The sequence below is a fragment of the Crocuta crocuta genome, unplaced genomic scaffold (genome assembly GCF_008692635.1).
Source record: "Crocuta crocuta isolate KB4526 unplaced genomic scaffold, BGI_CrCroc_1.0 scaffold346, whole genome shotgun sequence".
NCBI lineage: Eukaryota > Metazoa > Chordata > Mammalia > Carnivora > Hyaenidae > Crocuta > Crocuta crocuta.
In genome coordinates this window covers 2,717,497-2,742,729 of record NW_027527957.1, presented here as the reverse complement: position 1 = coordinate 2,742,729, position 25,233 = coordinate 2,717,497, and the positions used below count along the sequence as shown (strand labels likewise).

General features: G+C 36.2%; 1 protein-coding gene across 1 annotated transcript in view; it reads right to left on the bottom strand.

The window, feature by feature from the left end:
- The window catches only part of NAF1 (nuclear assembly factor 1 ribonucleoprotein), a 45,056-nt gene that overhangs the window by 15,556 nt on the left and 4,267 nt on the right, over positions 1-25,233 (bottom strand). The window contains exons 2-4 of the mRNA XM_077752744.1: positions 23,661-23,829; positions 7,609-7,702; positions 3,312-3,394 (exon numbers count right to left, since the gene is read on the bottom strand). Coding sequence (XP_077608870.1) covers positions 3,312-3,394; positions 7,609-7,702; positions 23,661-23,829 — 346 coding nt within the window. The remainder of the gene's footprint in view (positions 1-3,311; positions 3,395-7,608; positions 7,703-23,660; positions 23,830-25,233) is intronic.

Below are 25,233 nucleotides of genomic sequence, written 5' to 3'. Positions count from 1 at the left end.
TTAAGAAAATAAAAATATTCTAGTTCATTGGTTAGAGTAAATGATTATTTCAATCATCCTGTGTATTATTACTTCACAAGTTGCTGGGAAAATAAAAACACTGTTTTGAACAATACTTTCAGAAAATCAACACATACTACCAATCAAGGCTGTATAGAAAGTCTTCTTTTAAAAAAAAAAAAAAAAACAGTAAATATTTTTGCTCAATATCTGACAGGAAAAACATCTGTCTTATTAAAAAGTAAAATATATAATCATAAAAACAAACCTGTTCTATCAAATACTGAAAACTAAATGCAAAACAAGTAAGTCATATTGTATAGGGATAATATATTGCACAGGTTGGTCAATTTTTAAATCCCCTGATATTAAAGAGTTAAATTAAAAATAAAATTTTAGGGGCGCCTGGGTGGCTCAGTCAGTTAAGCATCTGACTTCGGCTCAAGTCATGATCTCACCCCTGATGGGTTCGGGCCCTGCGTCAGGCTCTGTGCTGACAGCTGAGCCTGGAGCCTGCTTCAGATTCTGTGTCTCCCTCTCTCTGCCCCTCCCTCACTCACACTCTATCTCTCTCTCATAAATGAATAAATGTTAAAAAAATTTTTTTGAAATAAAATTTTATTCATCATTCATCAGAAGGAACTAATCATCATTAAGAAAAAAAAAGGGCAAAAGGTAGAAACACAAATCCAAGGTAATCTTCGTCAAATCAGTACGGAAGGGGGAGGAAGGTGTAAGAGAAATGCATTACACAGACCTACTGGGTTAGTTGTAAACTCAGTTTTGTTCCTTTCTAACTTTGTGATCTTTGAGTAATTTCACTTGCTTATACGATTTCAATGAATTTAAAATGATATACAGGGGTGCTGGAGTGGCTCTGTGGGCTGAGCAACTGACTTTGACTCAGGTCATGATCTCACAGTTCGTGAGTTCGAGCCCTGCATCAGGCTCTGCACTGACAGTGTGGAGTCTGCTTGGGATTTTCAGTCTCTTCTCTCTCTCTCTGTCCCTCCTCTACTCATGCTTTCTTTTTTCTCAAAATAAATAAATAAACTTAAAAGAAATTAAAATAAAAAGATATACAAAATATTTACCACTGTGGCTCATTATTATTGAAGGGCAGAGGAAAAAGAAAGAATGTGCAAAGGTTTGACATTGAAGGTAAAACTAATTTAGTGTCTAAATAATATCTAAAACAGATTCAATTCCATTTTCTGATCAATGGCTTAATTGATATTCCCAACTCTCATCTCCCCCACCATTATTTTGGGGAATCATTTCAAAGTGCTTACATTTATGATCAAATATTTTTTAAAGGCTTGTCACTTCTTAAATTTACAAAGCTCTCTATGTAAAATTTAGAAATAATTTAATTTTTTTCTCTAGACTTATGTCACGTAACTAAAGTTAGAGGCTTAAATGTTACATTTTTATCTGATTCCTTTCAAAGTCAAATGACAAAAGAGCTGAATATTAACACCATTAGTCACGATTATAGAATTAAAAATTCAAATGTAATGAGAAATGTAAGAAAGGTGAATTTAGAGTGTTTTAACTGGCAAAATGTTGGGTATTTTGAAATTAAAACTGTCTAAGCTAGCTAGAGAAAAAGGTAACTGTCACGAAAATCACAAATAAAAGGAATCACAGAAATAATTAGTTTCAACCTCTAGACAGAAAAATCAAGAAATATGTTTCGGTTCCCTCTTCTCCCCTCCCTTCTACATCTTTCTTGAGGATGGCGAGAAATGCTTTGCTCTTGCATCAGGGCAAAATACTGGTTTCTCCTAAGGAAGCATATATACCCATGGGCACAGAGGGCTGCTCAGGGCACAGTCATTGACTCATTTTCCATGCCTTTTCTCTCTCAACCTTCTCTGAGGTTCAGCCTCCTAGCATATCTCTAATGTCTTACAAAGGCACCAGCAGAACTCATACTTGAAACAAAAGGACTGAGCTTAGGTATTTGAAAGGAAGAAAGTATAGTACCACCTTCAAGCATTAAATCATCTTTCTTCCCCTCATCAACTTTCTCCAGCATTGCCAAAATAGATTAGCTCTAAACTCCAATTAATTCTACCACTGACTGCTCTGCAATCCTAAGTCACTCATTTCTCTTTGGTAAATTAGTCTGTCAACCTAATGTGTGTGTGTGTATATATATTGTATATAATATATATAAATATATAATATATATAATTTTATATACTATAAATCTACATATTACAAATTTATATATTATAAATTTAAATATACTTATATTAAATATAAATATAAGTAGGCAGTATAAGGTGGTAGGATCCTGATAAAAACCTGAGCTCTTTCTAATCTTTGTTAGAATGGGACAGTAGGGAAATGGCAGAAAAAAGGGAAAATTGCATAAATGATCCAATAATATAATTAAAAAGATATGCTTTTTTCTGATTAGATATAAATTAATTGTATCTCCTAAAACAAAAAAAGAAGTCAACTGTTAGTTATCTGGGGAGAAACTAAACCCCAAAAAGTTACTTCATAACTGTTCAACACAGTACACATTTTTACCTATTATAATTTACAAAGAACTGTAGTCTGTATGGTACAGAAATGCTAAAGTAAATAAAATCACCCCTACAGTCAAAAAGGGAACACTTGGTCGGTATTTATATTCTTGATTTTACATCCTTTGCTGACTGTTCAAAATTGCATAATGACTCAGTAAAATGTGAAGTCTTCCATATTAAAGATGGACATGTAGAGTTGTTCCATTCAAAGGATGTTACAAGGGACTCAACATTATGTTAGGTACTAAAGTACACATACTCGTAATTTCCCAGAATGTGCTTACAGTGACACTTTATAGCTATTGTTGAAATCTTTTTCTACTTTGTCTTTTTTCCACTCTCAGATTCCACCAGAGGAATCCAAAGTCTAAACAGTTTTGAGAGCCACCACTCAAAGGGACTCACAAACCAAAAAAAGGTTAAGAACTACTACACTGTACAAAGTATCCTGCACTCAACTTTGAGTATTTGGAGATATTCAGTATGTAGACCCACTACCTCGCAAAGTACCTGACAAACAGGAAAAAACTGTATTTTATTATTTAACGATGCAAGCAGCAAAGAGTGATAAGCAGTATTAAACCAAAATATCAAGAGACATGAAGCACTGATGAAAATCATGAAAAAAATGAAAACTTCAGAGCTCTAGATTGCTTACCTACTAAAATTAATGAATTCTTTTTAGGACAGATAAGAAAGTCAGAAAAATCAATCAACAAAGAAGCAGCATAATTTTTAAGATCTGATATATATATATTTTTTACAAACCTTTCCAGCTGCCTGTCGATCACTTTTAAAAATTACAGTCTCTTCATTAACCGGAGGTAGGTTAGTCATAGATTCAATTATTACTGAAAAATGAAACAGAGATTATTTCAAGACTTAATCAGATGATAATGTAAAATTTAAGTAACAATTTAGCCTTTAATTCCAAAATAATTCTAAAATGAAATTTAAGATGAGATAATGTATCTCAGTAACTATTCCTCTTAAATCAACAAGCAATTTACTATCAAGTGGTACAGGGAAATAGATTCTACATATTTTTATTTAACATAGAGAGCTACAATTTGGGAGCACCTGGGTAGCACAGTCCATTAAGCGCTGACTCTTGCTATCGGCTCAGGTTGTGATCTTGTGGTCATGGGATTAAGCCCCACATCAGCCTGGAGCCTGCTTGAGATTTTCTCTACCTCTCTCTCTCTGCCGTCTTCCACTTATGCACATGTGCACCTCTCTCTCTCAAAATAAATAAACTTAAAACACACACACACACACACACCAAAAATAAAACCCTCAGAAAGCTACAATTCTAAGGAAAAAAACCTAAAGTATAAAATCTCACAGAAAATTTGTATCACACATTAAAAAGTCAATAAATTGGGGCGCCTGGGTGGCTTAGTCAGTTAAGCGTCCGACTTTCGCTTAGGTCATGATCTCGCGGTTCGTGGGTTCGAGCCCCGCGTCGGGCTCTGTGCTGACTGCCAGCTCGGAGCCTGGAGCCTGTTTCAGTCTGTGACTCCCTCTCTCTCTGACCCTCCCCTGCTCACGCTGTCTCTCTCTTTCTCTCTCCTAGAAATAAATAAAAATATTTGGAAAAAAAAAAAGTCAATAAATTTAAGACATGTACATTTTCTCAAGCAACTTTTACCCAAAACAGTATAATCACATTTACTCACAAAACTCTTGTTTTAGGAAAAATTAGTCTTCTCACTCTAGAAATTGTTTTCTACATAGCACTGAGTACTTACTGCTTTATGAAAAAGCTAATGACTTGACAAAAGCATTTTCCTCCAAACATATGAAGAATGATAGGACTCAAGAGTAATTTGGCTCAGTTGGTTAGGCATCCAACTTCGGCTCAGGTCATGATCTCACAGTTCGTGGGTTCGAGCCCCACTTCGGGCTCTATGCTGACAGCTAGCTCAGAGCCTGGAGCCTGCTTCAGATTCTGTATCTCCCTCTCTCTCTGACCCTCCCCTATTCACGCTGTTTCTCTTTTTCTCTCTCGGAAATAAATGAAACATTAAAAAAAAAAAAAGAGTAATTTTTATCATTCCCTTTCTCAAAAAGCAATAGCTTTATCCCCCTTGTCTATCATAATCAATCCCTGTAAATGACACAAATGTTAAACAACCAGTCTACCATATATAGCAAAGAGAAAAAACAAATAGGCTCTTAGAAAATTAGAGCAACGAGCAAGAATACTTTGCCACATTACAAATGTCATGTCAACTTGAGAATGAAATATATTAATTCAGATTATTAAAATTCACTTTAAAAATTTCAATTGTATTCAATGAATTATATCAGTTACTGCTTCTTTTTTAAAATTTTTNCGGGGCGGGGGGGGGGGTGTGGGGAGGAAGGAGACGCAGGATCTGAAGCAGGCTCCAGGCTTGGAGCTATCAGGAGAGAGCCCCACGAAAGGCCTGAACCCACAGACTGTGAGATCATGAGCTGGGCTGAAGTTGGGGACACCTAACCAACTGAGCCACCCAGGTTCTCCATCAGCTATTGCTGCTAAGTTCTGAACATACGTATGAGTGACAGATCATAGGTCAACATTTTTGAGTTGGATCTATTTCTGAAATAAAGATGATGAGTAAGGACTGATAATGATAGGGAGCACTAAGAGAATTCATTTTCGATCATCTGTCTTCCCTAAGCCCCTTCCCAAGAATCAAATTACATGAAAATAAAACATCGCCTAATCTATATAATCATTTCATAAAATGATGAGAAAACAAGACTCAAGAGATTAACATTATGTTAATATCATATAAGCATAATCTGGCTAATTCCAGACCAAGTTATCACCAAAACATAAAATCTTCCTGTACCATCACACCTACTGACCCTGTTTCCAAAACCTAAAGGACCCATTCTTTTTTATTAGGATTCTAGGTGGCAGTTGCAGATAGTTGGGTACAAATAAACTTAAATTTTGTACCATATACTGATAAAAATTTTCAGAGGTTATCAACAGTCAAGTATATATAGTATAAGATCCTTAATTTCATGAAATCTCTCTATTTCTTCCTAGGTGAATAATATCTAATGAGGCTCTTTATTTTCTGAGAGAGAGAGAGAGAGAGAGAGAGAAAGAGAGAGAGAGAGAGAGAGAAACCAGCATAACTCGTAGAAGAACTGTAAAGTACAAAGCCAAATCCTCTCTTTTCCTCTTTGGGTTCTCATCTGAAGCCCTTTATTTTTTTTGCTTAATGTACCAATTAATACTTACTTCATTTTCTCTTTTGTAATCTGGTCCAAATAAGTTAGATATTTTAGGCTCTCAAAAGAGAGGAGTATGTGCTGATTTTGATTCAATCTTTATTCCTAGCAGCTTGAGAACTGTTAGTCTATTAGGTTGTTCTAGTCAGGACAATAGCTTTAAAAAGCATTATTCTGGGGTGACAGGGTGGCTCAGTCAGTTGGGTGTCCAATTTTGGCTCAGGTCATGATCTCGCAGTCTGTGAGTTTGAACCCCACGTTGGGCTCTGGGCTAACAGCTCAGAGCGTGGAGTCTGTTTCAGGTTCTGTGTCTCCCTTTCTCTCTGCCCCTCTCTGCTCTCACTCTGTGTCTGTCTCTCTCTCTCAGAATAAACATTAAATAAATTAATTAATTAAATAAAAAGCATTATTCTGTGCATATCATATAGTGCACATTTTTTCTTGATAAACATCGTGACATAAATTTTTCTATAAACATCAAGCCTAATAGATTCTCAACTCACACCATGTAATCAAATTAATTATTTGACTTATTTATGCATATTCTTAAATGCCAAAAGAGAACTCAAAACTCAGTAAATGTAATGACTTGAGAATCAAGTAAAGAGTTCTAATAATCATGATTTTTATAAGAAGGGTGTTTCACCTTAATCAGAATTTTGATTAATAAGTTGCAAAAGTACAAAATTATAAATGTATAAAGTTTTTTAAAAATTGGTATGGGCACCGTTAGAAAAAGGCCAAAAGTCCAGTTTCTATCACTGACTCATTATACAACTGATCATAAGGGCAAGTGAACTGGGTTTTCCTGTGTCCCTTAAATCCTGTAAAGTAAGGGGGTGGGTGGACAATCTAGGTCTTTCACCCAGTTCAATATCTTGGACTTTGTCAACTCTGAGTTCTATTTTCAGATGTATCTTACTGTAAGAGCTAATGACAGCTACATTAACTTCAAAGCCTTTCATGTACCTACCTCACATCCTAGGGCTAAAAGATATCTGTAAATATATAGTTTTCTTAACCAACAGCTTTCAATTTTATGACATTAAATCACAGAGCTAATTTACATGTTTCTAAAATAAAACTCAAAGGCAGCAGGCAGAACTCCCCACCCAAAAGATACCCATTCCCTAATCCCTGAACCTGTAAATATGTTTTACATTTAAAAAAAACTTTTTATTTTTTTGCAGAGGTGATTAAGGTTAAGGGCCTTGGAATGGGGGAGATTATCCTGGCTTATGCATGTAGGCCCAACTTAAGGAGTCCCTAAAAGCGGATAATCTTCTATGGCCGTGGTCAGGGAGAGGCCTGATGAAGGGAGAAGGGTCACAGAGAAAGTCTAAGATTGGCTGTGAAGATGAAGGAAGGGTGCCGTGAGCCAAAACAATGCAGGCAGCCTCTAGAAGCTGAAAGAGTTAAGAAAACGGATTCTCCCCTAGAGCCTTCAGACAGAAACTCAGCCTTGACAGACCCTTTAATTTTAGCCCAGTGAGCCACATATGAAGCTTCTGGCCTAGAGAACTGTAGAATAATAAATTTGTGTTGTGTATAGCCACTAAATTTGTAGTAATTTCATAGCAGTAAAAAACGAATATACCAAATCAAAGAAAATTCTGGGAAAATGTCACTAAAAGTAGACTTTAAATTTTTAAAAAGATTGTGTATTTATTAGTTACTTAATGCAAGTAAAAACTGAATTTATCTATTCTAACTTAGTGACTATAAAATGAGGTAGTATTACAATATTTCACAGAAACTTTGCTAGTCATAAATTATTTGATCAATACATTCCTGGATATAAAAAATTTGATTAATAAAATTATTTACATACCTAATTGCTCAATAATACTTGAGACCATCCCAAGAGGCTTTAATTCAATATCTTCAGGCAGAATAATAGTTAGTTCTTCAACAGACGGTAGTTCCTATAATATAAAAAAGCAATGATCTTCTTCCAGCTTCAACAATTTAAAAAAAAAAATGGGACATCATTTCTATTTAAAGTTCTATAAACATGTCTGACGATGTAACGTTAGGCACTTAAAACTTATCTCTTTGATGTTATCCTTTTTAGTGTCTGACAGTATTTCTTCCACCTCCAATGTCTCCTCACATGAGTAATGCAAGAGCTTCTAATCCTTAATCCAGCTAGACAAAGAACACAGACAAAAGTACCCTAGATTTTTCCAATCACATAGTGATTCCCAGAAAAATCATTCTACTGGTAATTATGACTTCTCCACTTAGTCTTCAATCTCTTAGCAGTCTTAATTTGGTTAATCAATTTGACTGGGATTAAACAGCTGAAGACAGAACCAGTAATCTTTCCTGGGGGCTATGTGACAGAGAGTAAATGTCTGGCCTCTTCAGGAAAGAAATATAGAATTCCTAGGAAACAATGTAAACTCCAACCTGGAAAAGCGGTGGTGGTGTTGCCTGTTATCTTCTTTCTCTATGTTAAAAACTAAATTTCTTTATAATTCCTCTTTTCTGACCCAATCTCAGTTGCTATAGAAACCAGATATTGAAGTAGAGATGAAGTTGAAGAAAAATCTAAGAATAAAACTGACCTTACGTTTTAAAGTAAATAAACAGAGCTTTCTGTTTTTGACCTTTTCCAAAAGAGCACAGTTAACTTTTACAAGCAAGTTTTTCCTTAAGAAGGCTTGAAAGTATAAAGATCCTATGAATAGCATATGAGGAGTTAGTCTGGGAGGAGAAAGGTAACTTTTGAAATGGTGGAAAAGATGGGAAGACCGTCTGTACTGCAGATGAATGTCTCTTGGGTAATCATTTTCCTCTTCAGGGACTCAAACAAGGTTTTTAACAAATCATATAACCAGAGTTAAAGTATACAACTTGCTTCTATTTTCTGACCAAGAATTACTTATGAAAAACCACACAAAAGGTCTCAACCAACTCCATGCAGAAGACTTAACCTCTGCAAAGTTAGTCTGTATGGTGTTAGAGGAAATGATTGTTTATATGTTAGAATCTTTCTGAGTATTTCTAGAAAGAGGACAGCCACTGGTCATTATTGCATATTAAACATGGAAACTCTTTTCTTGTCAAAATCATGGTTTCAAAGTGGTCCATGTGTACATTAGAATAGAGAAGGGAGAATTGGTAGAAATGGTAAAAGAACATGTGACAAGGAATAGCCTTGTTTAAGAAGTTCCTAACTAAAGAAATCCCACACCAGTTAAATACAAGAATGAAGAATTATAATGCTGGGAGACTGCAGACAGGAAGGCTTTAATGGCATTTAAGAAGACAAATCACACTGATTTCTGCTTCCAGGAGTGGCACCTCTTAAAAATAGCGAATGGTATTTTCTAATGCAAAAGTGTAAAACTTTAAATCTTTATTAAGTTTACTTATTTATTTTGAGAGACAAAGAGGCAGAAAGAAGGAGAGAAAACCCAAGTTGACTCCACACCGTCAGTGCAGAGCCCAATGTGGGGCTTCAACTCATGAACCGTGAGATCACAACTTGAGCCAAAATCAAGAGTCAGGCACTTATCCAAGCCACCCAGGCACCCCACTAATGCAGAAGTATAGTGATGATATCTGAAATCTGCCCCACTAGCTAACCAAATTACAGTTAAATCTAAAACAAAAACTTTCATTACTTTTGGACCATGATGAAGTCCCCTGCTTAAAGTCAGGATCATAGAGGCAGAACAAAGAAAAAGGAAGTCTCCAAAAGAGAAAGTGCTCTTACAGCTTTCAGGAGAACCTCTAAACTCAGGTGGGCCACATGCCATTAACACTTAGAACACAAAACTCAATGTTATTCTCAAATAAATAAATGCTATTTGGCCACAAAATGAAAAGCTCCTTGTTTTGCAATTTCTATGAAGAGGAAGAAAGATCCATGCAATATACAGTAATCATGTTTTGGAATCGATCTAAATTCTGATACCGTTTTGATTTCCTTTAACTTTAAATTATAAAATGTATGTTCCTGTTTTTTTAAAAAAGGAAAAAAACGATAGTACAGAAGAAATCAAAGTAAAAAGCAAAAATTCCCCCAATCTTATTACTTTCAACCTCCCAATTCCTCTACATAGCTATTACCAGTATATCTTTCAAATACATTTACTATGCACTTATAAACTTTTACATTTCTAACTTTAAAATGTTTCACTTAAAATATCCACATTATAGGGGCGCCTGGGTGGCTTAGTCGGTTAAGCCTCTGACTTTTGCTTAGGTCATGATCTCGCGGTTCGTGGGTTCGGGCCCCACGTCGGGCTCTGTGCTGACAGCCAGCTCAGAGCCTGGAGCCTGTTTCAGAGTCTGTATCTCCCTCTCTCTCTGACCCTCCCCTGCTCATGCTGTCTCTCTCTCTCTCCTAGAAATAATAAAAATATTTAAAAAAATCCACATTATAATGCAAGCTATCCTTTTTACCTATCATATTTTGTACATCTTTCTACAACAAAACATATATACCTAATTTTTTAAACATTCTTACAGTAGATCACTTTATAGACCGACTATAATTTAACACCAGTCACCTGATAGAACATTTGCTACTTTTTAATTTTCATCATTATACATAATGATACAATGAACTATCTTTGCGTAACTCCTATTATAGACTCCTGTAAGTAAACTACTAGATCCAAAGGTGTGAACACTTTTAATTTGACCTATACTAATTTTCTTTTCTAAAAGGTTTTGTCTGGCACACCTGGGTGGCTCAGTTAGTCAAGAGTCTGACTTCAGCTCAGGTCATGATCTCACAGTTTGTGGGTTCAGGCCCAGCGTCAGGATTTGCACTGGCAAGGCAGAACCTGCTTCAGATTCTGTGTCTCCCTCTCTCTCTGCCTCTCCCGCACTGGTGCTATGTTTGTCTCAAAAAAAAAAAAAAAAAAAAGTCAAAAAGTTAGTCAATTAACAACTCCACAAATGATGAGATATTTTCTCACATTGTTGTGATCACTGAGAAGCAAACTTGAATTCTTGGCCAGTATGAGGGGTCTACAATATAAAATAGCATCTTGCTTTAATTTGAATTTCTTCTCTACTCAGGAAGACTGCATCCTTACATGTTTCCTGGCTATTTGAGTTTATGAATTGCTTGTAGGTCTTACTCATTTTTCTTTCAGAGGGTTTATCTTTTTATAAGAGAACTTTGTGTTAAAAAATATTTGCCCTTTATCAAATATGGAGAAAATATCTACTCCCTTAATGTTCCACAATGCATTTGAGCTGCTTAACAAACTTCAGCATTTTAATTTTTATGTAGTCACGTATATCAAGCATTTCTTTCTGTGGCTTTTGACACTTGTGCCACAGAGAGAAAGACCCTCCCAATCCCCAAATCACTTTTTAAGTTCACTGATATTTTCACTGTTTCCAATTTCATTTTTAATATTTGCATTTTGGTCCATTTACAGTTTTATTCTTGTATAAAAGCAAAGATTGGCTTTATCTTTACCCATATTATTAGCCAATTATTCCCATGTGTTATAGAACAATCCATCATTTCCCCTACTGATTTGAAAAATAAATTGTAACAAATACTAAATGTACTTATATATTTGGGTTTTTTACTGAAATCTCCACTCAGTTCCACTGATTTACTTCAGTGTCAGTCCTAAATATTTCAACAACTGCACCTTTCATTACATGTTTTAATATCTGGGAAGTAAGGCTAGTTCCTCTATTCAATTCACCCATATTCTTCCCCTAGGAAATTTTTCTAACTGTTCTCAGGTTTATTTCACCAGACAAACTTTAAAACTATTTTGTCATATATTAATTAGTCTTGTTAGTAGTGAATAAAATGACATTTAATTAGAGTTGTCTTTTTATAAGTCATAAATAGTCCTTAGGTTTATTTAAAGCCATCTTCTACCTTATTTGATATTATAAATTCCTAGTTATTTAATATCTTTTATTGATATTATAAATGCATCTTTATAGAGTACTGTTTGAACACAAGAAAGCATCATGCTGAAATTTATGTCTAATGACTTTCTTGTATATTCACTATTACCATATTTTCAAAAAATAAATCTTCCTCCTTTTCAATATTATTACATCATACTTTTAACTTTTCAAATAACATTGGATTTTTCCGAAAATATCAAATGTCGAGCAACTGTAATGACAGTGGGCATGACGTATGACTTTTTATTAGAAATGTTATAACGTAAGCAAAATGATGTGGCTTGACTGAAATTTAAAAAAAAATTTTTTTTTTAGTGTTTTATTTATTTCTGAGACAGAGAGAGAGAAAAACAGACAGACAGCATGAGCAGGGGAGGGTCAGAGAGAGGGAGACACAGAATCTGAAGCAGGCTCCAGTCTCTGAGCTAGCTGCCAGAACAGAGTCTGACGTGGGGCTCGAACCCACGAACCACAAGATCATGACTTGAGCCGAAGTCGGACACTTAACCGAGACTGAGCCACGGGCGCCCCTAAAATTTCTTTTTAAAAAGGTTAATAAACAAGTGACCATTTATTCCTCTTTGTGTTTCTATTTGCATGTGGGTTTTTTTTTTTTTAGATCAGACTGCTGAACTGTACATAATGCTTTTTCATCATCTTTCGAGATCATTATAACATAATTTACTGTAAGTTCAGCAGGTCAGCTACAACATCTGATAAAATCCTGATATTCTCTAAGGATGTTTATGAGACACATCTAGCAATGAGGAAGACAGAGGGAGATACACAAACCCAGAATATTTGTAGTGGTGCAGTAACTCACAACTGTGGTCAAAAGCAGAGTCTGTCAGGCTTCCTTAATTCCTGTTATCTGGTTTCCGAGCTATGTATTAACAGGACAAAACTGCTTACAAATGAGGAGGATCTCTAGTCTCATACGGAACCAAACTCAGAAAAAAACCAAAAACCAAAAAACAAGAACAGAAATACTGTTATCTGTGATCACCACCAGAACTCTAATTTTAGTTCAGTTACCCCTGTACCGTGTAACACAGGAATGTTTTCTAAACATTCCTAAAAAAGGTCAATGGGAGGCATTAAATTGCCTCCTAATAGTAAAAGACCTACTTATATAAGTGATACGTGAAATCTCTATCACAAATACTCTACAGAACACAAAAGGTATATAAAGAGCTAAATATTGTGCATAAAATTTATGAGAAATAAGTGAAATCAGCCTAGTATGATTCCAGATTAAAAGCGTTACATGTTACAGTGTTTACCTTTCAAAGTCCAATTAAGTCAAACAGTATATTTGCTTTGAAAATGGCAACATTTTGGGGACTGGATCAGAGAAGAGATAAGATCTGTCCCTTTTAAACATGCATGCTTTCCATAAAGATTTGTGTCAGTTCAAAGAGACAAACTGCAGAATTTTGAAGAGGCAGGTTCCTTGGGCTGCCATGTCAGACTGGGCAGCAGAAGACCTTGTCTCGATGTTTGGATGTCAAATGTTACTTTCTCTTCCCTAACTGTGAAATCTGAAGTACTACCAAGCCTAGTTACTCTTTATTAAGTCATCCTACTAATTTTCTTTTTTGTAAAGCACATCACTGTCTAACATCCCATGTGCTTACTTGCTTGAAGTCCATTTCCATAACTAGGCAATAAATACAATAAGCAGGACTTGGTCGGCCTTGCTGATGGCTGTAGCATCCAGAAGAGTGGCTAGCATATAGTAGGTGCTTAGTACGTATTTATTAGATGAAATGACTTATCTCATCAGTCTAAGTTAAACAAAACTCTCAGAAGAGATCACAGTCTTTTTCAATCAGTGAAATCAAATAATGAAAATATAATTCCCAGAATTCCAGAGAATCCTCAAGGAATGAAAGTAAGAAACACAGACTTCTAAGGGAGCTTCACTGCCTAGGACTGATGCATACATACCTCAGGTTTGCAGCAGCAAACATTATTACAATTATTAGATTAACACCTGGCTGCTTGATAACACAGCCACTGTTCAGCAGCTGCTCCTGGTAAGATAACGAATAAATCTGCTCAGTCACATAATCTCCTTTACAGCAATAAAAATCAATCACCGCTTTTCCATGAGTGGGAAAAGGATGTGTTTGTCACAAAAAAAGAGGAAAAACAGACACATTCCAATAAGGGGGGAAAAATAGCCAGAACACATACTGAAGGACACTACCACTCTTGACAGTACACATAGGATATAAAGAATTAAAAGTCATACTGATAAACTAGAAAACTGAAGGTAGAGGGATAGAAAGACCTCCTCCAACACATAAGCAAATCAAGCATACTGAAAATAAAAGACAAAAACGCTATATATTGCAGGTAAGGAAGATTAAAGTGTGAGCCTGGATTAACCTACAACCTTCATGGAAAGATGGGTAAGTAGGTAAGAAAGGCTCCTTTTATTCTGCTTATACAACACCAAACACTAACCGCATTTGGCTATTTAAATTTAACTAACATTAAGTAAAATTTAAAATGCAGTCTTCTGTTGGACTAGCCACATTTCAAATGCTTAACAGCTAGAGTATTAACACAGCACGGATATAGAACATTTCCCCCATTGCAGACAGCTCTACCGAACAGCACTGCTTTACACTCTTCAACATCCAAAAAGCCTTTCGTTACAAGACATACACCCAGGTAATAATAGCACCAAACTATTTTTGGCCATTAATACATTAATACAGGCCACATTACAACAGCATATACCATATTACTATTAAGCCTTAATGATAACCTGAATACTCTACCTGGAAAATGAAGATTTGTGATCAATCTCTATTCTTATGACTTTTACTTTCCAAAATTCAAGAGAAACTAAAATCCTGTCTTGGATGTATAGTATCTGCAACTAGAGATAAATATCCATGCTACTGCTTAAATAAAGTCAGTATTACGTTTACTGACTCAAAATCAAATAAGAGTAAAAATAGTTCTTCTGGACACACTTATTCAAAACTAGTATTTGTAATAACAAAGAATAGGGAAGGAAAGGAAGAAAAAAACTTCATTCACATCATCAGCAAAAGAAAAGCTCACGTGGAAATAAAAATCCCAGTCACGTAACAGCATTTGACAAATGAACTACTGGAATTCAACATACTAAGAAATTCAATCACTTTTTTCCTACATAATCTACAGTTCCAAGCCAAAGCCTTTATTAAAAGATAATATGGTCCAAGCAAATGCAATTTAAGGAAGCTTAGTATCTATGACCACAACAAAATATGCTACATTATTCAGAAACCAAACAACCAAAGTTCAAATGATCAAATTCTAATATTGCTACATATGCATTTCTACATAAGCACTAAAAATACAGCCAACTGGAATCAGACCTGTTACTAGTTCTGAATCTGTTCCTCTCTACTTAAATATTACCCTCAGGGAAATCACTCCTGGGAACCAGTTTTCTTATTCTAAAGATGATACTTTTTTAAGTTTTGTGTTTTATTTATTTGAGAGACAGAAAGAGAGGGGGAGAGAGGGAGGAGCTAAGAGAAAGGGAGAGAGAATCCTAAGTAGGCTCCACACATGGGGCTGAAACTCACAAATCGCAATATCATGACCTGAGCCAAAATCAAGAGCCAAACTCTTAACCAACTGAGCCACCCAGGGGCCCCAGTTTTCTTACTCTAAATAGTGAGAAAATTGAGCAAAAGTTCTGAATATTTCATGCAAATGGCTAATAATTTAAAAAAAATGTTTAACTGCATGTGATCAAAAAGACAGCACAGTACAAAAGAAATTATATACCAGCTTCAAACACAATTACTATAATTCTGGATAATAGATACCCATAACTATGGCATTAAAAAAATGCGTGGCCCTAACTATTTTTCTGAAATATCCGTGAAAGAGCAATTATTGTTTGTGTTACAAGATTATTATTATACTCTGATACTTAAACGTCTGTATGGCCTACAAGGTTGTTCAGTTAAGCAAAATATTCAAATGAGTACCACATAACATTAAAATCCACCCTATTAAACTATAGATACAGTAGTCAAAAAGTAGGTGTCAAAAGACTTCCACCACAAAAATGGAAACTAATGGGTCAAAAATGGCCCTCTGAGATGACAAGTGTGCACTACAATGATCCTGAAGTCTCTATTTCTTTAAGACTTATTGGGCAAGAAAAAAAAGTTGGTTTAAAAAGGAGAAGGAGATAGAGAGAGATCAGTAATTTATGATTTTCTGAGGCAAAATTATCTAATGAACCTTGATTTGGATTTTCATTCACAAATCTAGAAAAAGGGTAGCAGGGGGTAATGGAAAAGGAATCAAACACTCCAAATGGCAACTAATCCTTTCTGGTACAGACTGGGGAGAATTTTTAAAAGTGAGAAAAGTGGAATAAAATTATCTGGCCGCTTTCCTCCTCAGATTACCCAAGAATACAGGACATGCATGTGGCAGCCAATTACCTGATGCTATTACGTGAGCCTTCACTTTTCAGATATGGTTGGAAAGTAGGATCCAATCCCTGGAGTACTGAGAGCCATGAATGGAAACTTTTTTTTTTCCCTATAGCTGGGAAAACATATTGGAAAAAAGAATGGATTAGGTCTGTACACTGTGTGGTAACTATGACCACATCTAACATTCAGTAGTCTAATTCAACTTTACAGAAAGTACTTTTACAACGTGCCATGGGACTCAGCTTTTTCTTTAGCCATCACCAGTACACACCCTAACACACCCTACTGTACATGACACTAAACCTAAGATTGAGACTAGCCCCTTAAAAATTTTCACCTAAAAAATGAAAGTCGACACTTCTTTGCAGCGTCTCTATATTTTTCTTTTTAAATAAATATAATGTTCTTATCCTGTTTTTCTCTAAAATTACTGTCAGAAACAAAGTTCCCAAGAATATCTTCAAAAGTTGATTCACATAAACGTTAAAGTAAAATCATCTCAATATGAAAAAATCTTTAGCAATAAACTTAACTCTAAGCATTCTTTTATGTTAACTGAGGAGTCCATATTGCATCAAATCTAAGACACTGACTTTATAGATAATGAACATAAAGCACTGTCCAAAAAAATTTGTAAATGCCATCAATTATCAGTTCCAAATTTCAAAATGTTAACAAATGAAAAAAATGTCCATTTTAGAACTGACAACATTAGCTGTATGGGTGATAAATGAATGAACACACACTCTCTGAGCCCCTACTAGTAACCAACACTGGGACTACAACTGCCATACAACAGACTGGGTCTATTCAGCGGGAAAGTTCATGTTCTCTTCACCTGTCACCTCTCCATATCTATCCTACCCTGTAATTTAAGATCAAGTCAGGATGACGTGCTTCACCCCTGCAGCGCAAGTTATTTGCTCTTTCACACAATCCCACAGCTTTTTAAGGCTAAGACCCTTCATCCAGCATTCGATCATTAACTTTCTGGTGTCACTTTGCTTTCCGTAGAAGTGTGTATGCTCACTCTCTAGCTAGATTCCCCTTTAACAGACATTTGTCTTTATCCTCTGAAGCAATCAGAACTTACTAATTAAAATCTACTGAGTACTGGGAGAATGTAACAAACGGAATGCTTCTGTGTAATAATAACTATATGGCATATTCACAGAACATATATGGTTACTCTAATGGATAAAACACTATTGATTTGAAGTTTAAGGGATCATTTCTGCTTGCTATAAGCTTTACTAAAATAATTTTGTATAATGAAGCATGAAATTTTAATTTTTTAAAAAATCTGAGCACTATTTGTAAAGAGCACCACATATTAATTTAAAAATATCGCTCAAGTATATAAGCCATTTCTTAAATATCAAACATTCTAAAAAGAATGTTAAAAAAAAAAGTCCTCAGGGGGCGCCTGGGTGGCTTAGTCAGTTAAGCGTCTGACTTTTGCTTAGGTCATGATCTCGCGGTTCGTGGGTTCGGGCCCCACGTCGGGCTCTGTGCTGACAGCCAGCTCAGAGCCTGGAGCCTGTTTCAGTCTGTGACTCCCTCTCTCTCTGACCCTCCCCTGCTCACGCTGTCTCTCTCCTAGAAATAAATAAAAATATTAAAAAAAAAGTCCTAAGTATTCTATAATACAAAGCAATAATTTCAAATATACCTAGAGTCATAAAAAGCTTAAGTTGAAAGAAGCCCACATTTAAGGCAAAACTAAAAAAGCAAGGTAGGCCTCCAAAAAAACATATTCAGTCAACAACTTTTAAATAAAGACCAAGGTGCAATGCAGTTTCTTAGATGATAGGAGATCAAAAGGCATGAAATAATCTACTGTAGCTTCTGACCACTTGAGGTGGTCCAGGTATTTTCCATATCTTCATGGTAAGACGTTTTAGGATATGCATCTGCACTGCCAAAATCAGGAAAAACACATAGTGTACTCAACCTAACTACAAAATGCATTTGTTTTACAATATTAACACGGACAGTCTCTAAATCATGAAGGTACCAAGAACTGCCTACAAGCATTAAATTTTTTCTCGGTCATGGTATATTATGTGTATGAATACATATTATTATGCCTACTGCAGTATTATCTATTTTTTTATCCCCATAAGCACTGTAACCATAACTTTTAAACGTTATGGAAGACCCTTGTTTTCAGAAGAGAAAATAATATGCATTAATTTATAAAATTAATTTCTGATTAAGATTTTGAAATGTCACCATTCCTTAAATGTTTTTATGATTCTAAATGTTTAATTACATCTGATTTATCTGAATAAACAGTTCAGGGCATAAACTGCTGAGAAAGTTTTTCAAAAAGGATCTAATTTTCCAATTCACTGAAACACTGAATAAACTCAAGGTGGTCTAATGTAGTTTCAAAGCTGTAATATGTATGCTGCTTTACATTTACTGTGGAGGTTAAATAAAAACCTTCTTAGTATTAAGGAGGAATGTATGATAAAAAAAATAATTCCACTTGGCTAAATTTAACAACATATATTACATAATTGTGACATATATAAATAGAACCATCTAAGATTACCCTCGTTTTCAATGCCTCTATGGCTAACCATTCCCTCTCTCTTTTTTTTATTTTTTTCCTATTCACCCCTCCTTTTTTTAAATCAAGTTATAACCATACCTTGTCATCCAAAGGGATTATTGGCATGCTCTAACGTTAATCCTAAAAGAACAATCTTGAAGTTACTTCGCTATCTCCCATATACTTAACAATTAAAGACCTGCAACAGTTCGTAGTTTAGATTACCAGGCTCTAACTTTCCAACAACAGAAAAGATTTAAAAAGCTAGATCCAAGGAGGCGACATTACTGCTTGACCGACTAACTAAAGATAAAAATGATGCTCACCATGCCTAAATGGCAGTGGAAACGGCCTAGAATATGAGACTTTATAAAGAGGTAAGACAGAAAACTGGGGCAAATTGGGCATGTTCTAGAGATCTCTAAACATCCAGCAGAAACTCTCAAATTGATAGAACTGCTTGGCTGATGTTAACTTATGTGTACCTTTCAGCGAAGACAACATGGATAGTATGTCTCATTAATTTTCTTCAGCATTTCTAAATGAAACAGCTCCACACACAACCCCTGCTGAAAGGATATATCGGTATGACCTGAAAAAGATGGCACACTTGATACTGGCCAGAGCTCGTCACCCAGAGGGGATAGCTCCCAGAAAAGGAGATTGTCATTTTCAAAACAATAAATAAATAGTAAAAACGAAATCACACACACAGAAACAAATCTAATAAGCTAAATAACAGTTTTGTCCCAAAGTCGGCAAAGAAATATAGTGCTAATCGGCTGGCTCAAGGGGAAGGTGACAGTGGAAGACACTATATACAGAACCAGGGTCACAGCAATCTATGTGGGAGCTAGAATTAAAAGGATGAATCTACAGGTAAACAGAAGAAATCAGTCAGTAAAGAGAGAATAAAATGACACCCAGAGAACTATGAGAATACCCAAGAGGTATATAAAGCAAACAGTATGGTCATCCTCAAGAGTTCCCAATGGCTTTCCTACCCAAGTAAGTTTATAGTACATCCCCCTTCTCGAGGTAACTGGAGAGTCTCTGTTGCTCACAACCAGAAGAGTCCAACATAAGTCACGTGTGATAACCCCTTCCAAGTATTTCCCTTTTACTCTGTAATAGGATAACTATTATTACTGACTGAACAGCATCCTTTTCTGAAATGGATTGAAGCCTACCTTTCCTATTGACAGAGAACCCATTCCCTGTGGTTTGCATGGCTTGGTGTTACCCACACAACCCTCACCCTCCTCAAAATACACACATTCACACTCCCTTTCTGTCAACTGGCTCATACATGCTCCCACCTTCACACTTGCCCATGTACTTTCTCTAAAGCACTTACTCTCCTACATACTTTCCCACATAAACAGGAGTGACTGTGACTAATGCTCAAGCAATTCAAAGACACATTCCACTGGCCTCAATGATGTGTCCTGGGCTTTGTCCCAGGCCCCAGGTAAACCAGTGTGAGTCTTTCCCATGACTTGCATTGAGGAATCTCAATGGCCACACTGGCAGCTCTATGCAGAAAAACCTACTGAGCAACAGAGAAAAGAGGCAGAGCCCTAAAGACACCAAGTACATGGAGCAATACCATCCTTGGTCATCAGGGACAAGTATTCTCTTCCCTTGAACTTGAGAGCTGAAGACCTGAAGGAATCCTAATATGCACTCTTTCACAGTCCTAAGTCAAAGATTTATGGCAGACCTGGGAAGTCATTTCTCCACCCAACTCTAGTAGCAGTGGTCTAAAGGATTAGGAACTTTCAGTAAGTTGACTTCCTAATCATGTAAATATAAAGTGAAAAGCTACTCAAGAATCCAAAGTTGAAAAATAAAGACTATAATTGCTTTTTCCATCCTTCCCGAAGATCCCTCAGAACTGGCACAATAGGGGAAGGAAGCATGATGGCGGAGAAGTAGGGAGCTCTGTACATTTCGCTCGCCCGCATCTCTCAAACAGAGAAGGCCTAAAGCCATAGCACACTGAACCGCGGGAGTCTGGGAGGAAAAGATACAGAGTCCACTAAGAAGACAGCCTCATAGGGCTACCTCAAGAAACAAGCCAAAGTACACATGGTGGAGAGTCCCAAATACCACTACAAGTAGGGAAATAAAATAACCACAGTCTCAACAAGAGAGACCAAGAGACACCATTCAAAGAACACTTCCTGAGCGGACAGGCCTTGGACAGTCAATGAGCCTTCTTTAATGCAGCAGTACGCACAGGTACAGAGTGCATAACAAGTTTTTAAAACTGACAAGAGACAGAAAGCTAGCCAAAATGACGAAATGGAAGAATTCGCCTCTAAAGAAATTCCAGGAAAAAGTGACAGCTAAAGGACGGCTCAAAACAGATATAAGCAACCTAACTGAACAAGAATTTAGAACAATAGTCACAAAATTAATTGCTGGGCTAGAACTGGCACAAAAGGGGACAGATTAGCCCACTGTTCAAGTTTCAAAAGCTAACGTACCTTCCCAGCAAATATGTAACTTTCGGCTACTAACCAAACATACTTTCACAATTCAATAGCACTTCCAAAATTATATTTGTCTCTGCTTTATTTACTGTCTGTCTCTCTCCACTAAGCACTAAGAGAGCAGAAACTGGAGGGTCTTGTTTGTGGCACTGAGTACATGGCAGGTGCACTAGAATAGTTTAGGAATGAAATAATTAAAAATGAAACTAATGCCTGTTCCTTACTCATTCTACAACCACATATTGCTGGTGACTGCCAGCCCATTATCTGTCAGGCACCCCTACCTGATACTATGGGAGCTACAAAGATGAGATACGAACTCAGCCTTCCAGAAGGTGGGTCCTGGCCTTTATGTAAACATGGGCCCTTTGGTTTTCTGATGAAAATATGAGCGTAAGATACCAAGAAAAATACTTAAACATATAGACTAAGATTTTGCATTAAATTTTAAGAGACTTACAAGAATTCCAGGTGTAGTAAGATCAATTTAAAAAATGATATATGGGGCACCTGGTTGGTTAAGTGTCCAACTTCAGCTCAGGTCATGATCTTGCAGTCTGTGAATTTGAGCCCAGCATCGGGCTCTGTGCTGACAGCTCAGAGCCTGGCGACTGCTTCAAATTCTGTGTTTCCCTCTCACTCTGTCCCGCCCCCACTCACGCTCTGTCTCTCAAAAATGAATAAATGTCAAAAAAAAATACTTTATAATATATATACTGCAGTCTTTTATTTGTTGATTTTTATACTCTGAGAAAACTTAGATACAAAGGTGACCAAGATACAAGGGAAAGACCAAAGAAGTCTCCCAAAACTTTCAGAAAACAGTCGTAAGTTGAGAGACCCTTTGTGTGAAAAGGCCAGTAAAGGATATGAATTAGTTTGAAAATTAAGAACCACTGATGAAGCTGCATAAAAATCCAAGGGGTTTTCAATACATAAAGAATAAGTAAGATAGGATACTTCTCATTACAAGTAGAGAAAAAGAAATAATATCGGCAGAATTCAGTCATAAAAGGGTGCCCAATTACCTGCAGGCTTTTAAAATGTTTTCAAAATAAAAAATCTAAAAAATTTAAAACTGTTTTCAAACCTTCACTAAAATGATTACACTTATTTAAATTACTACATAACTGTAATTAGTGATCATTAAATTTTTAAAAAGCATTAGTAATAAGTACATATGGTATAGAGAGAATAAACATAAGGCAATACAGCCTATATTCTGAAATTCTAAGGAGATATCTCTATTGGATCATGGAGTTTCAACCAAACTATCACGGTCCTTCTAGGGACAGTTAATACCTTAAGAGGAAAGAACCACATGAGACTACAAACCAAACCTATCAAGTACCAATAAATACCATCCTATAATGATCAAATTTTTACCATCTGCAACAATAAAATGTCTCCAAATTTCAAGTAAATAGGAGTCCTAAGAAACTCTACCCATCTAATTTCACTTTCTGCTTTTCTAAATGCAATCAATTTAAAAGATTTCAAAGGTGCCTTGGTAACTCAGTCAGGTAAGTGTCCAACTCTTGATTTCAACTCAGGTCATGATCTCCTGGTTCTTGGGCTGTGCTGGCAGTGCTGAGCCTGCTTGGGATTCTCTCTCTCTTGCTCTCTCTGTTCTTCCCCATACCTGTGTTTGTTCACTTGGGCATGTGTGTTCTCTCTCACAAAAGTAAACATTTAAGAGTAAATTAATTAATAAAAAGACTTCAATTATGGGGCACCTGGGTGGCTCAGTCAGTTAAGTTTCTGACTTCAGCTCAGGCTGAAGATCAGTTCATGATCTCACTGTTCATGAATTTGAGCCCCACATTGGGCTGGCCTAAAGCTGACACTGGAGAGCCTGCCTGGGATTTTCTCTGTCTCCCTCTCTCTGCCCCTACCCCCTCCCCTCAAAATAAATAAATAAACTTAAAAAAAAAAAAAAAAGATTTCAATTACTACTGGGCAAAATTTTCTGATGTGTGGACAAAAATATACATACACACACAAATCACCAAAGCTGTAAATCTACATATGAAATCTTTTCCAGGAAAATAAAAAACAAAAAGTAGCAAACTAACGTTGACATCCAACAGGAACAATTTTCAAATTTTGGAGTTGGAAACCTTAGAAACCTCAGCAACCAGATCAATCCTCGCTTTTACGTAAACAAACAAAACCCCCCAAAAAACAAATAAAAAAACAATGCATAGCAAAAGTCTGCCCACCCTCCTACACTGTTGGTGGGAATGTAAACTGGTACAGCCCATCTGGAAAACAGTGTGGAGGTTCCTCAGGAAACTAACAATNTAATAAAAAAAAAAAAAAAAAAAAGTCTGCCCAGTAACAGGTTGAGAAGTCTTCAAATTTATGGAGGCAGATACAGGCCAAATGAGACCAATATTAGTACTGTAACATTTTTTATAATACAGAAATTAAGTTTAAGAACAAACAGAGTACTTACATTAAGGAGTAACTCGTCTTTCGTTTTAAGAGGAAAATTCTTATTTTCCTTCTCAACTTGTAAATCATCTTCTCCATCTGACAGCAGTGGAGGAAGTGATATACGAGAGGACGATGATGAGGAAGATGATGAGGACGAGGAGGAGCTTGAACTATCTGAATCTGTATCACTGTAGGGGAGAAAAAGTTGAAAACTTAGTAAAGCAGTATTAAAACAGTACTAAATTACAACTGTTCAAGTAGGAAGTATCTACTTCACTATGTATTTACTGTTGCTGATATAATTCAAAAGCTAGCATTTTGAAGTAGACTATGGTTTTGGAAAGTAGTCCTTAATCCATTGAGAACATCTGCAAAACCCCTGTTATAACCCAAAGCCCTTTTATTAAAATAGTCTCACACATCACAGATTTGTAGTAATGGAAGTAAGCATTGGGACAAATCGCTCACAAAAGAAAGCTCTGAACAAGGGACCTTTCTAGATCACTTAATTGCCAATAAAATGTTCTGTTTCATGCAACTTGGGAAACTCCTGAAAATTACCAACCATGCTGACCACTCTACTCTCTATAAAAACTCCCTTAGCCCTTGACTTCGACAGCAATTATTACCAGAACCTTCTGCTTAGTTTAAATTGTTTGATTATCTCTCTTAGCACACTTCACGTTTTTAAAAGTCCATCCTCATTTCTACTGCTCTTTGTCCTCTTCCCATGGATAACCTCATCCACTCCAACCATTGCAATCATCACCCACGTATAGATAACTCCTAAATCATCAGCTTTGATACTGAAAATTCTAGGCTCCACCCCTTATCTCTGGCTGTACACTGGCCACTTCTGTATGAATAACCTACACTTACCTCATACTAGCAACAAGTTTAAAAAAAAAAAGCATTCTCCCTACTGAACCTGCTTCTCTCCTTGAGCTTCCATTATTATTTCATTTACTCTTCAATCTGGTCACTATAGGTAGAAAACTTGGAATCACTTTGAGCTAATGCAATCTCAAAGAGATAAAATACTATCTTCAGATGGCAAACTTCACTCCTACTCCACTTCTCAATCCCATTTCCACAGTTACTATGAACCAATTTGGGGGAGGTCCTCATTTCCCACCTATTTTTCTGTAATAATTGTATAACTGATGTCAACACTAGTAGTCTCTTCCCAGTACAATCAACCTTTTCCTCTTCCTGATGTTAACCTTCACCCTTTCATGACCTTCCATTCTAATCAGTTCACACTTGCCTAAAAAAAACAACTATGATTGGACATTAGATATTAGGTAATTAATAATTTTGTTATGTGTGGTAATTGTGATTATGTAAGACAATGTCCTTTTAGAGAATGCATGCAAAAACATTCAGGGAGAAAGTGTCATAATACCTATAAATGACTTTAATATGGTTCATTAATGAGGCACCTGGATGGCTCAGTTGGATAAGCATCTCCTGATTTAAGCTCAGGTCATGATCACACGGTTTGTGAGATAGAGGCCTGAGTCGGGCTCTATACTGACAGTGCAGAGCCTGCTTAGGATTCTCTCTTCCACTCTCTCTGCCCCTCCCCTGCT